Source organism: Neophocaena asiaeorientalis, unplaced genomic scaffold, assembly GCF_003031525.2.
Source record: "Neophocaena asiaeorientalis asiaeorientalis breed wild unplaced genomic scaffold, Neophocaena_asiaeorientalis_V1.1 scaffold689, whole genome shotgun sequence".
Classification (NCBI taxonomy): domain Eukaryota; kingdom Metazoa; phylum Chordata; class Mammalia; order Artiodactyla; family Phocoenidae; genus Neophocaena; species Neophocaena asiaeorientalis.
In genome coordinates this window covers 2,409,609-2,423,897 of record NW_020175666.1, presented here as the reverse complement: position 1 = coordinate 2,423,897, position 14,289 = coordinate 2,409,609, and the positions used below count along the sequence as shown (strand labels likewise).

Below are 14,289 nucleotides of genomic sequence, written 5' to 3'. Positions count from 1 at the left end.
AAAAAAAAAAAAAAAAAAAAATAAGAATAATAACTTAATAGGTAACTTAGGAGGCTGCTGTGTTTGCTAACTCATTCACAGCCATCTCTTTAAGATCCTGAAATGGTCTTCAGCCCTGGGGCTCGGGGCTCACAGCGCTCAGCGTCATAGCACATCAGTGTGGTCCGTCTTTATACGTTTGTCTGCCTTCTGGGCAGACGATGTTCTAGAGGACGCCGGCCTGGGACTAAAAACACCACGTTATGTGCCTACCTCTGACACTAAGCTATAAATGTGACCTTGGCAGTCACTCCATCGTCTTGGGTCTCAGCTTCATCATCTGTAGAGTGGGGATAATTGTGCTGGCTCTGTCTTTCTGACAGAGTTACTTGGATAACCAAATATACAGCACAAAGAAAGTATTATCATTATCATCAGCGAGCCACAGTTCCTCCCTGGGGCGAGTAGAGTCCAGGATCACCAGAGCACTCTGACCCAATCTGAATCCCACTCAAGGCTTTCAAGGGTGGGCCCTGTTTCAGCTCCACTGGGGGATCTAGAACCCAAATTTCTGCTGTTCTCATTTTGTCTACACAATTGAAGCACAACTCAGTTATGACAGAGACTAACTGGGCAATTCCAAGGATGCTTTGTTCCAGTTTTACAAAGATACTGACATAAAATATGTTCAACCTGACGTGAATATACTGGAGAAGTTGCTATGAGAATGTTTTTTTTTTTCTTCCCTCCAGGGAGAATTGTTGGAAAAAGAGAGGATTGTGCATAATTCCTACCAAATTTGGAATAAGCTTCACAGTTCCTTTTCTGAATCAGGTAATTGCTTTATATAATTTTGTCCATCTCCACTGCACTGGGGCCCCATTTCCCCCTCTGCTTGCAGTGTTGCAAGGGAAAGCCCATTGTCACGGGAACAGAGCTGAACAGATGAACTCTTTGCTATTTAAATGAAAGTTGAACTTGCACGTACTTATTTGATCTGGGGTCAATGTCTAGTTCTTATCTTCCTGCCTATAGGACTGTGGACATCTGTTCTGCCTTTCTGATCCCATTTCCTCGTCAGGAGAATCAGGACAAAGACCTCCCTCCCTCTTAGGATAGGTGACAGAGAGATATGAAAAAATAAAGTAGTTTTGCAAACTACTGAAAGACTATATAATTAGATCATGAGATTTATACTGCTTTGATTTTTCTGTCTGAGGTTTCTATCCAAATTTCTACTGCTGGTTTTCTTTTTCCTGGGCTCCAGTACTTTTGGTCCCAGGCCTTAAACTGAGTTAGGATTTGCTGAATTTTCTGTTTGGTATCGTTCTCTTCCCTTAGGCGGGAGCCCTGATCCATGTGTACACAGATGGCTCTGTGCTGGTGAGCCATGGGGGCACAGAGATGGGCCAAGGCCTTCACACCAAGATGGTCCAGGTGAGCAGTCTGGAGACCATGGGCATCCGCCCCAGCACTGTGGTGTCTGCGTGAGGGAAGATGCTGTGAAAAAGAGAGCAGTGCCACATACCAGAAGCAGAGGCAGGCCTAGGTTCTGGCCCTAGCCCTGCTGCTCATCTACATGTGACCCTGGGCAAGTCTGCTCCTCCTCTTGGCCTCAGTTTCCCCATCTGTGCAAAGGGTTTGGCCAGGTGATGATTCAGGCCACTTCCATCACCAGCACTCTAGGGCTCTGTGACTGTGTGTAAGGTGTGTGTTATGTGTATTAAGGTAGCTGGCTACCCTCACGCACACGGGACTCCTCCCAGGGGCGCTGAATTAGAGTTGGCATACCTGCTTGGCTTGTGGGTACTGGCCAAACTGGATTTTTTTAAAAGCCGGGGTTAGTTTAAAAAGGCATTGTTCCTCACCATTACATTTATGACTTTTTTTAATCCAACCAAACCACTCCATAAAGTGCTGCTTCAGATTCAGACAGACGTGAGAACATCCGAGTCTCAGTAGAATTATGGTTTACGAGATGATTTTCTTTTCTGTAACAGTGAATCTGAATCCCATCTTGGGGAGAAGGTAGCCAAGCCCTTCCCTAGGGGGTGACGTCCTCTCTGTTCGCAGGTGGCCAGCAGAGCCCTGAAGATCCCCACCTCTAAGATCTATATCAGCGAAACAAGTACTAACACTGTGCCTAACACCTCTCCCACGGCTGCCTCTGTCAGCACCGACATCTACGGACAGGCCGTCTACGTAAGGAGCCCCGGGGCCACCGTGCTGGGGGCCAGCCCAAGGCGGGGGGCGTGGAGAGTCCCCGGGCTGGGGGCTGGAATGGCGGCTCCTTGCAGGCTCGTGGCTGTGGCCATGCCTCTGGCTCTCTTCTCCAGGGGACACCAAGCTAAAAGAGGGGCTCAGGAACCACAACCACTTCCATCAAGGCCAGGAAGGATGAACGTGGGAGGGCAAGGGCAGCTGGAGGGAAAGCAGGGGATTCTGGGAGGACACAAGACAATGGAGCGAAATTGAAATTCGATTGTGGGGTCAGCCAGGTCAGACCACGTGCTTTGTCTGATGTCATCAAACAAAGGCGTTTGACGGGAGAAGGCACCTCCTTAGGGATCCCTCAACATCTCCCCCTCTGTCAGCCTCAGGACTGGGTCAGGAAGTGCTCTCCAAGCAAGAGCCAACGGCTTCTACCCTGAGACTCAGACATTCCCAAGAGGGTGGCAAGGCTGTCTCAGAGGCACTCTGGGCACAGCATCGCTTGCAGGTCCTCGGGGTTTTGTTTGGGTCTGGGAATGCAGAGGACTGATGTGTCTGCCATGTGGGGCATGTGTTCTTCAGGAAGCCTGCCAGACCATCCTGCAAAGGCTGGAACCCTTCAAGAGAAAGAATCCCAGTGGCTCCTGGGAAGACTGGGTAAGTCTGAGCTGATTCAAGTCGCTTTTGCAAATTAAAGTGAAGTTAAGAGCAGGGCTTTGTCCCCTACCCTGGGCAGGAATAGGAGGTCGGGATCTAGTCACACAGGCAAAGAGAAGTTGAGGTGCTCTGTATACTTTCACAGGACAAGTAAATGCTCAGCCATACTGGGCCCCTCTCTACAATGTTCATAGTTGAGGGAAGTCACTTGAGGAGAATTTTTGATCCAGAATCTTGACAGCCCTGTGGGAACTAGGGGTTCGGCTACCCTGAGCCTCAGAAGACGGGGTGAGTGCTACCTCCGCCTCACTGAGAAGTCTTGGTCCCTTGGGGCTGGTCCCTTGCCCCACTTGTCTGCAGTCTTGATGAGCCTCGTTTTCTCCAAACCTCCATGTCTTGGAGGGCTGCCCCAGGAGCCTCTCCCCTTGCCCAGCTCTGGGGTCCGGAGACTCTATCTGTGAGGGGGCAGGGAAAAAGATACTGCCCACGAGTTTATATCGTCTCTGTGATTTTAAGAGTGACACAACAAGCACTCATGATAAGAATGAGCCCAGTTCTCTGATTTCTGGTTCAGAAGCCTGCACGTCAGAAGCCCTCAGAGGGAGGCTGCAAGGAAGTGTCTCTCAGGTGAGAGACCCCAGCTCCTCCCATGAGCAGAGATAGCAATGGTGGCCCTGCCTCACCTTCCCCTAATGTTGGAATGAAAGGACTGGATATAACAGTAACACATAAAACGTGACCACACGTGAACCAGCGCAGATAGTACAAGTCTCCCTCAATAGAGTCAAAGAAAATAAGCTATTGCTCTCTGACTCACTCACCTTACTGTGCCTCATACAACCTGCACTCCCCTGCCCACATTCATAGACACCACATGAATGTGGGTTGATCTTGGTAGTTTGAATTTTAGTATGGATTTGTAAGGCAACGTAGTTGTTTTTAATAATGCCTTTCCAGTCCGTTGACCTGGGCTTTGTCCTCAACTATCGGCCATGTAGTCCAGTGTTCCTTATAAGCAGATAACCCCCAAAAGGCCATTATCAGAAGGGTGTGATCAGGAGATGACAGACATCAAAGCTCTTTAGTGTTTGTACTGTACTGAAAAACAAGCCATCACTGCCACCACTATGATCTATGTATATATTTGATATCATGCATATATAGTAAGGATCCTAGAGAAATTTTTTCTCTAAACCTTAGTTTTCTCATCTGTAAAATGAAGATAATAATCTTCATAAGTGCTGATCTTATAGGATTGCACTGGATATTAAGTCAGACGGTATCTGTAAAGGACTCAATAGCATTTGGTATATAGTAAAGTGCTTGGTAATTGACAATGATCATGATGCAGACTATATCAGTAAGAGATTAAATCTTAGAGCTGTGGATATTGAAAGAGAGAGAGAGAGAGGAGGGAAGGAACGAAGGAACGAAGGAAAGGAAGAAAGGAAGGAAGGAGGGAGGGAGGGAAGGAAGGAAGGAAGGAGGGAGGGAAGGAAGGAAGGAGGGAGGGAGGGAAGGAAGGAAGAAAAGGAAGGAAGGAGGGAAGGAGGGAGGGAAGGAAGGAAGGAAGAAAAGGAAGGAAGGAAGGAAGGAAAGGAAAATTTATTATGTAGTTAAAGAGATAGAATGGATGGAGAGATGGATAGCTTTATTAACAGGACAGTGTAAGTGGAAACACAAGGCTAACATGTTAAGTATCCAATGAGCAGTGTACAGAGCTGCTGTTGTAATGCCCAGATTAGGGAGTAATCACAGGAGAAGTGGATGAAGAGGCAAGCTTGCGCTGGTTGCTGAGGGAAGAAAAGGATTTGGACGGATATAGCAGAGGACCCATGTAAACAAAGGTGCAGACGTGTGGGGACATGAAGGATTGGGAGAGACTTAACACTTGATTTTGGCTGGAGTAGCAATGATGTGTGTGTTACATAAAGCCAGAGAGAAGACTGGGGTCCTGAATGTCAGGCATTTGGTCTATTGCTCTGTAGGCAATGGGGAGACATGGAAAGCTCTAGAGCAGGGGAGTGTCATGGCTAGTGTGGTGTGTTAAGATGACCCCTCTGACTTGGCTGGGCTACCCGGCAGGGCGAGGAGGCGACTTGAGGCAGGAAGACGAGTTAAGAGGCTACTGCAGCGCTCCAGGCTTCAGATGACGAGGACCTAGTGCAGGGGGTATGGTGAGAAGGGGAGGTAAGGTATGCAAGTGAGAATCACTAGGAAAAAGAGTTGATCAGCTTCCAGATGAGGAAGACGAGCTCCTGAAAGCTTAGTGCTGGGCCCACGTTTCTGGAAACCATGGTTCCCCCTTCCTGACGGCCATTTCCTCTGCTCAGGTCATGGCTGCCTACCGGGGTACAGTGAGCTTGTCTGCTACCGGGTTTTACAGGTAAGTAAGGGGCTGATCTTGCCCATCTTACAATGTGTTGTCATCTTAACCTCTGCAGAGCCCTCCAGCACTGAACTCTGTCAGCCTATGGTCAGGAGAGAGCAGTTCCACCAAAATGTTTGTCTCTTCAACGGACTCCCACTAGCTTCAATTTAAAGATGCTCTAAAATACGTGGGCTTACCCAACTATGCGCCAGAAGCACGAGCTGTTATATCGGAAGACCTCTGTTCTAGTTCTGGTCTTAAAGTATACTATTCCACTTGGGGGGATCACTGGTTCTCTCTGAACCTGTCTCCTCATTTATTGACATAGTGGGTCAATTACCAGCCATTCACCCCTCAGCGTTCTCCTGCAAGAACCAGAGGCGTCTGGTGTTCCGAGTTACCCGTGTGTGTTACTTTGTGCTACGCGTCAGATTTCTTTAAGGAGGCTTTCCTTCAAAAGAGTGAGAGGAGGATTTAGAGCACATAGTCCTGTTACAAAATGCAGAATTCAGTGGACTTAAAGTGAGTTTTAGAAAAGAGCACGTATCTTCTGCAACTTTAAAATTCAGTATCAGAGACCCTGTCCATCTGATTTAGAAGCTGTAAAAAGATATGATCGTATTTACTGTCAGCCATAATGTTTTAGCTTTCCCTGGGAAATTTAACTAGTGCCTTTTCTTTCACAGATCAGTGGATTTGGAAAATAGTTCAATGTTTGCTTTAAAAGGTCTTGTGTGAATTTATGAATGTATATAAAATATATGTAATATAAATGTATATATATATATACTTCTAGGGCAAAGTAATGTTTTGCCAGTGTTCCTTGGGTTATGTAATATTTGACCTACACAAACACAAACTAATGCAAGTTTTCTCATAAGTTCCTATTTCATTTTTAGAGTTGATAAAACTGGGGTTATATCAGGGAACACCCAGATGAAGATGGTGAGTTCAGAGGTCAAAGAAGGTGATGGTCTCCTGGGAGAAGGCTTTTCCCTCAGCCCTGTATTGGTTTTGTTTTCATGCAGACTCTGATCACATCAGCTCACATCGTTATTTCTGTGGAGTGAATAGAATAGCACAGATACAGATTGTTATAAGCAGAGAACACACACACACATTCGTATATGTTGACTCATGCAAAATTGGAATCTTATAAGATACTCAGGATTGAAAAAGAAAAAAATTTATAAAAGAGCATCTGCTTTTATTAGCAACCCTTTGCTCAAATCATTTGTTGAAACTTAGAAGGGATCAGTAGATGAGGAGTAATACCAGGCAAGGTGGCTGCGTTAAGAGGCACCCAAGTTGGCACGAGGTACTGATCTTATTACCTTTCACCTCGAGAAAGGTGAGCAGCCCCGTGAGCAGGTGAACTTATATGAAAAGCTCACAAGCTGGCCCAGAAAGAACCTTTGGTTCTGAGATCTTGAATCCCTATTCGGTAGATCATTTGGAGTGTAGCTTACGTGTCCTTCGTGAGCTCAGGCAGGTCTGTCCCCTCCGTTTCTACCATGTAGAGGCCAGCATGCTGGGACCCTCCACTGCTCAGTGCTACAGAATGATTCATATGAAGACCATTGGCAAAATAGAGCAGAGACAAGGGACAAAATGCTCCGGAGTGCCTGGGTTTCATGAACAGGTTCAAAATGTTCAAAACTCATGGACTTTTTTGAAGAACAGCTGAATAAAAAAATAAAACCTTTAGCGTCTCAAGATTTTAGGGGACAAGCTACCTCTGTGTGTATGAGTGGGGGGCATGTTCCTCTTAATACATGTGCAGTATTTTCTCTCTTCTACCCCAGGACACCCAACCTTGGCTACAGCTTTGAGACAAACTCAGGGAATGCTTTCCACTACTTCACCTATGGGGTGGCTTGCTCTGAAGTGGAAATTGACTGCTTAACAGGGGATCATAAGGTAAGAAGTTTGCAAAACTTTAGTACTAAAGGGAAAAAGAGAAACGTCTGAAATTGCAATACAAAGAGCTGATAGGAATGAACTTTCTGGTTGGGAAAATAATGTGTTAAATCATGCCTTGGCAAACTTCCTATAAAGGACCAGAGAGTAAATATTTTAGGTTTTCTGGGCCACAGAGACTCTGCCTCAATTATTTCACTCTGTCTTGTAGTGTGAAAACAGACGTGAACGTGTGTACACAGATGCTCATGGGTGTGTTCCCATGAAATGTAATTTATGCACACGGAATGTGAACTTCGTATAGTTCTCATGTGTCACAACAGATTCTTTTTATTTTTGTCACTCATTTAAAAATGCGAAAACCATTTTTAGCTCACAGGCCGTAGAAAAACAGGGGACAGGCTGGGTTCAGCCTGTGGAATGTAATTTGTGAACCCCTTCCTTACATGATCGACCTAGACAGGTTCAAAAGACAGACAGGTTCAAAGCCTCAGGAACCTGGGGACCTGCCCTTCCTACTCAGACTCTTGCCTGACTGTGCCCGGAGTGCTCTGCTTGTGAAAGTACTACTCAGGTTGGCACTTAATAACCTAGGGTCACCAAGACCCCTCTATCATTCCACACATCCCTTTCTTTTCAAACTGCTTTTATTTTGCTCTCTGCACTAGAACCTCCGCACAGACATCGTCATGGATGTTGGCTCCAGTCTGAACCCTGCCATCGACATTGGACAGGTAGGACTCCTGGGGCGTCAGAGTGGTGACAGACTTGGCCACTGATGTGCCCCACCACCTCCTAGGGTCCCCAGCCACAGCATCTTGCCCACTGTCATTTTTAAGCAGGTCTGAGCACGGTAACAAGTGAGTCTCCCTGAGTGGGATTTAGGTAGATGAGAGCCCACCCAACTCTCGGGGCGGAAGACAAATCCACGTGGTTAAACTTGGAAAGGGCACTCATATGTCAGAAAACAAGATGATGGGGTGGTGGGAACACTGGGTGTGCAATCAAACACACGCATACATGCACACACACGCGCACACATGCGTAGTCTGAGCGGGAGCATGGGGGAGTGGAGATTGAGTTTGGGATCAATGTGCAGGTCATGGGGTCTCAGGTCAGAGGCATCTTCTCCCTCCTCATTCCTCTTCCACCGAGGACAGCTGTTGTACCCTAGGAAGTAAATGCTACCAAGTGCGGGGAGCAAAAGACATGGGTTCCAGCAAGAGGAATAAAGGGGTGGCTGGAAGAAAATCACTTTTGGAAAATATGAGAGTATTAAGCAGAGCAGCAGAGCAGAAAAAGACAGAGGGAGGAATCGAGAACTGAGGTATTGAACATCCGGCAGAAAATGTGCATTGTTTCTCAAAACTGGACAGTTACTGAGTATAGAGAAACTTAGTCATAAATCTGTTTATTAACTCCCTGAACAACTGTGGTGAGGAACCCCTGCTACAGGCAGGCGTAGAGCTCAGCACGGCAGACACAGATGCTCAGCACCTGGTCTCCCCCAGACACACTTGTTTAGCTACGATGGTGCCACATATCACGATTCTGAGCAGTGAGGCTGGGAGAGCAGACGTGTGGGCCAGCAGAGCATGGCAGTGCCCTTTAAGAGATCTGTAAGCTACAGCAGAGGCGCTCTTCTCCCAGAGGGCAGGCAGGGCTGGGAGTTCAAAAAGCCTCAATTCTACTGGCCAGGAAAGTCCTCCTCTCTTGTGGGGCTGCCCCAAAGCGCATGGTCCCACTCAGCACAGAGGAGGGGCATGGGCCCCTGTGGCACACTCAGCCACCATCAGCCCACGAGCTTGCTTCTCAGCTCGGGGTCGCCATTTCTCCCCTGGCAACGTGGAAGGAGCATCTCCATCTGCCCTGCGGCAGGTTCTAATGGGAAATTACGCCTACAGCTGCGTGTCCCTCCTGGAATGGCCGACAAGTTCTGAAACTGATTTCAACGTCAGTGCCTTCGGTCTGCCTACACAGATGCCTGGCAAAGGCCCAGATCAGTTATCCTGGGCTGGGTCGGGAGCCAGGGAAGCAGTGGGGGGCTGTTTTCAGCTTCTTTCCAGGCTCCACTGCAGGTGGGGCTTGGTGCCCGCTGTGGGAAGCAACACCTGTCTTTGGGTGACGGGGGCGGGAAGGCAGGGTAGCCACGGTCTCTGTCTGCCCTGCAGGTGGAAGGGGCATTTGTCCAGGGCCTGGGCCTCTTCACCCTGGAGGAGCTACACTACTCCCCTGAGGGGAGCCTGCATACCCGTGGCCCCAGCACCTACAAGATCCCTGCATTTGGCAGTATCCCCACTGAGTTCAGAGTGTCCCTGCTCCGTGACTGTCCCAACAAGAAGGCCATCTATGCATCCAAGGTACTGTTGCCCTGGGTCTGTGCTACCTTCCAGTCTACACTGTGGGAAACCACGGGTAGTGATGAGGGGCTCCATCCACCCGCCATGTGAGTCTGTGAGGGGCTCGTGTGGAAGAGAGAGGAGAACCTGACACGAGTCTTGGTGAGGGTGATGGAGGGGTGGGCAGTCCTGCCTGGGAACATAGGGAACTGGGTCAAGGATGACACCACCTCTGTGTGGTCCAAGCCAGCTCTTGTGGGTACACTCAGAGGGATTACTTAGTTCAGTCCTGTAGGTGGAATCCTGACCTACACCCCCGTCTCAGGTGTGCATCCCCAATGCTTGATCTTAGAGATGATCTCACAGGTCCAGCACCCATGTCGTCTCATGAGAATCAGCCTATTCACTGCACGTGGGGCAGCACCTCTGTGCACACACTTTCACCTCCTTCAGTGTCCACCACTAGACCTTATGTCTTGATCAGCACTCCTGGATGGTTAAAACCATCCTTTATTTCCTCCGTGCTCTGAATAAGTATGAAAAAATGGTTGAAAATCAATCAAGCTGATTGATAGTTGTTGGTCTAGGAAGGATACAGATAATTACTTGTAACCAATGAGACACAGGCCTTTGCTCATCTCACGGTTTACTTTACTGTGGGAGGGCCTGGGATACTTTGTGATCCTTGCCATTGGCTCCTACACTTCACTGCACATCAGATCACTGGGCGTTGGAGCTCATGATAAAAATGCAGCTCCACTGGGCTCACCCTTAGAAATCTGGATTCGGTGGGTCTGCGGTACAGCCCTGGAACCTGTGTTTTTAGCAAGTGTCCCTAGTGATTCTGATACAGGCAGTCTGTGACCTATGCTTTGGGGGATAAAACAACCTCTGCTAGAAAATAGTTTAATTCCTATTTGTCATGATGCCTCTGTTTCAGCAAATTGTAAGAATAATTATGATGCCTGTAAGTGTTGGTGACAGAGCTGCAGGTGGATTATTCCCCTAGGCTTATTGCTGTGAGGAAAGGGTCAGATTTGTTTTTTGTCTGTAAAATATAGTTACTTAATATAACTTTCAATGGTCCATCGTATTTGCACGGTGTCATCGGAGAAAATCACATAGTAAGAGTTAAAAGAAATATACCCACAAGGTTGAGTCATTTACTGCACTGACTGTTCTCAGCCTCTGATTAATTTTGACCGTTCCTCCTGTCTTGCTCGATGTAGCCACTAGTGCTGGCTGGGCTCCCCAGCATCCCCAGCCCTGCAGGTGTGGAAGCTGGGCCCTCCCCTGACTCCCCGCCTACACTCTGCTCTGTCCACTCAGGCTGTTGGGGAGCCGCCCCTCTTTCTGGGCGCCTCCATCTTCTTCGCCATCAAGGATGCCATCCGCGCAGCTCGGGCTCAGCACACAGATAATAATACGAAGGAGCTTTTCCGGCTAGACAGCCCCGCCACCCCGGAGAAGATCCGTAATGCCTGCGTGGACAAGTTCACCACCCTGGTATGATCCCCCTCAGTCTGGGGAGGCGGGGCATAGGCCGGGGAAGGTTCTGTTGCAGAGAGAGGGGTGAGACAGTAGGCTCTCTCTCAACTGGGAAGCCTTGGGTCCACGCCCGCCCTCTGCTATGCAGTTGAGGTACCTCCTCCAACCTGCAGGAAAATAACAAGAAACCCCTTAAAGCTGCAGCTTGCAGCTAGGCCTCCTGAGAGGAAGGAGGGCTGTCTGATGCACATTTATCACCCACAGATTTCATTATTTTCCATAAAGATGAAGGTGATGGATAAAACTCCAGAAGAGCCTAATCTTTTGTGTCCATCACTGGCATTTTTGAGACCCTTCTTTGTTAAACACACTGTGTGAGGTACTAAGGAAATGCAGAGAAAAAGAAGAATTAATGAATGAATGAGATGGACCACATATGTTCTGTGATTACCTTGTGCCATGCTGGTACTGGGGACACATAAGTGCCCTTGAAGAATTTGCAGCCTTTTAGGAAGCCAGATGATTGCACCACGTGGTGATCGGTCACTACCTTGGAGGCGTGTGTAGCAGTGAACTCCACGGTCACTGGAATCATTTTGGGGGAGCCCCTATGTGATACTTGTGGAGACAATGCCTGGCAAAAGGAGACTGTGCCAGGACAGTTTCATCCACTGTTGGGTGAAGCAGCCCAGTCTCTGAGTTGGGCTGAAGTGGGCCCTGCATACACAGGACTCTCCAGTTGACTTTGCAGCCTCTGTTGAGTTAGCAGAACTGGATTCTTCCTGATACCCAAGTTGGATTTCCTCTTGGATGTTTGATAGGAAACTTGATAGGCCTTTGGGGTTTCAAGATGAAGTGGGTGCTCATGAACCCAGAGTTCCGGGGATGGGAAGGGTACAGGAGAAGCCCTGGGGACAGGCAAATCCGCCATCCGTACTGAGGGTGAGGAAGGCAGATGGGTCCCCAGGCAGGCTGCCCTTTAAGTTTTCCAGTAGATTTAGCTTCAGGGTGAGGACCACACAGCCCATGTGCAGGGCTCCCAGGCAGTGAGATGCCCACACCTGTGCAGCAACCTTCCCATAGCCCAGAACCTTCCCACCGTGGCCCCAGTGCTGACAGTTACCCAAACCCCATTCTCAGATGGCAGAGGTGCTGCATGGCTCCCAGTAAGCGCACACAGGTTGCAAAGTTAGCTCCTTGTAAATAATCTGATGCAGAACTCAATGATTTGATAAGCCCCTCCTCTGAGGCCCTAGACCTAAAGCAAAGCTTCTAACTCAAGCCCCTTTGTGATGCTACAACACCCAGGTGATTTTAAATCCCTGCAGTGGATTTGCATGAGCAGCTGATCCATGAGCCAAGTGTGCTTTTGAAGGACTGTGTCGCATGACAAAGGACCACTTCTCTATTTGGTCATCCCTGGATCTCCAGAGCCTGCCACAGTGCTTACCACATGGAACGTGCTTAATAAAAATAAACGAATGACTAGGAAATTAAGGGGTCCTGCCCTGGGGGCACTCCCAACAGCTGGGACTGCAGAGTGGTGTCTGGTCTTGGAATGGTGGTTGGCACTGGTGTCCTGAGCTATGTGAAGACCCTGCAGTAAGTTCTCTGTTGTTCCTTCCTAGTGTGTCACTGATGTACCAGAAAATTGTAAACCCTGGTCTGTGAAGGTCTGAAGAAAAAAGCCCCATTGGAGTCTTCTTATCCTACACTGGGGATTCCATGGAAGATGGAACTTGCCCTGCAGAACATGAATTTATAAAAGTTGCAGGATGACAACGGTGTGATTCATCAGGATGGTGTTTGGAAGAACATTGAATGCATTGGAAGATTTTGATCAAAAATATGATTTATTAACACAATGATAAGCAAATTCAGAAATGTTAGGCCCAAGTGGCTAATAGGCAATTAGCATCATTTCATGTCTGTTGTAATCATGTATTTGAAATAGATTTAGGAAGTGTCTGTGCTATGTCCCAACTCACTGGACAGCCTGTATAACCTCAAGTGTTGACAGCATCTGTTCTTCAAAGAGGATTTCCACAAACCTCCAGAAGCGTAAACCAAAGTGAATCTGTGAGCCTTCCTCAGAAAGCTTTTCCTTCAAACCAATGAGCGTCATATTATAACCTCATATCCACACTCAGATTTGCAATGGGACAGTGGGGTGAGATTCAGACCTCTAAGCACTTCATTGGAGAGAATAAAGAATGACACAAATTCAAGGTTAATTGGACTTAATCTTCTTAAGCTGCATAAAGTAAGATTATTATATAACACCAAAAGCCATCAAACCCAGTTATTGAGTACCTACAATGCATTAGCTTCTTCCTCTTCTCTTTTGTGCATTAAAAAAAGATCAGGTTTAAAAATCTTCAGCTGAAGCCGGTAGTTCCCATCTCCTCGAATCAAGATAGGCCAGAGAAAAAACAGTCAAGGAGCCTGGGTTCTCATCCCAGCCATGTCTCTAATTATCTTTGTGACCTTAGGCTGTCACTTCCCTTTTCTGTGCTTCATTTTACTGCAAAATGAAAGGATTGGACTGGAATAATCTCTTAAGGTCTTCTCTGGATCTAAACATCTATAAATATATGACCTAAAAACTCCAGTTACATAAGGGAACTGTAGCGCTCAGAGACTTGGTTCCCTTACTGTGATGTGCTATCTGGGCTTCATGAACTTGACTCAAATCCCCCCAAGTGTCTGAGGTTGGAAAAGAGAATAGGAGAAAGGCAAGCATCCCCTCTGCTTGTTCTGACGGGTGATTTCATCACTACCTGGTGCTAGGTGGACAGTGTGACCTGGTCATGTGCCTTCACTGTATAAAATATCCAGCATTCTGCTGGACGGGATCCACGGTTCTGGCCACAGGAGAGGGATAGTGTAAACCACGCAGCTGAGCCCGGTGCTGGATGTCACCAATAAATGAAACCGTCAGCTGGTTGGCATGTGAGAAATGCGTCTTCATCATCATAATCACACCAGATGCTGACATCTGCCATATATGAGCCAACCTGCATTGCTAGAGAATGCACACACCAAACACATCTCCACACACACACACACACACTTTCTTACAAAATTCCTTTCTTCAGAATATTCTAGACTTTTACAGCATGATTAAAACTGAAGAGCTTTAGAAATAAAACCGGTATTTGCACTGAGGTCCACACAGGTCCGTTTCATTGATTTTCTGGAATGTTCTAGGACATGGCCTGAAACTGAGATGTGTCTGTCAGCTGTTAGTAGTCTATCAGGGCTGAACAATGACTGAATTCCCTCTGAGCTTAGGAACAGAGGCAAGGCAGGGTGGTCGTGAAA

General features: G+C 47.6%; 1 protein-coding gene across 2 annotated transcripts in view; it reads left to right on the top strand.

The window, feature by feature from the left end:
- Positions 1-13,193, top strand: part of XDH (xanthine dehydrogenase) — a 59,737-nt gene extending 46,544 nt beyond the window's left edge. The window contains exons 27-36 of one of the 2 annotated variants that reach the window (XM_024731529.1): positions 732-813; positions 1,321-1,416; positions 2,053-2,181; positions 2,773-2,847; positions 5,181-5,233; positions 7,024-7,138; positions 7,807-7,872; positions 9,310-9,498; positions 10,807-10,983; positions 12,594-13,193. In XM_024731529.1, the coding sequence (XP_024587297.1) occupies positions 732-813; positions 1,321-1,416; positions 2,053-2,181; positions 2,773-2,847; positions 5,181-5,233; positions 7,024-7,138; positions 7,807-7,872; positions 9,310-9,498; positions 10,807-10,983; positions 12,594-12,644 (1,033 nt within the window). In that variant the 3' untranslated portion in view covers positions 12,645-13,193. The remainder of the gene's footprint in view (positions 1-731; positions 814-1,320; positions 1,417-2,052; positions 2,182-2,772; positions 2,848-5,180; positions 5,234-7,023; positions 7,139-7,806; positions 7,873-9,309; positions 9,499-10,806; positions 10,984-12,593) is intronic. The other variant, XM_024731531.1, reaches the window with a different exon arrangement.
- Positions 13,194-14,289: the final 1,096 nt, after the last annotated feature.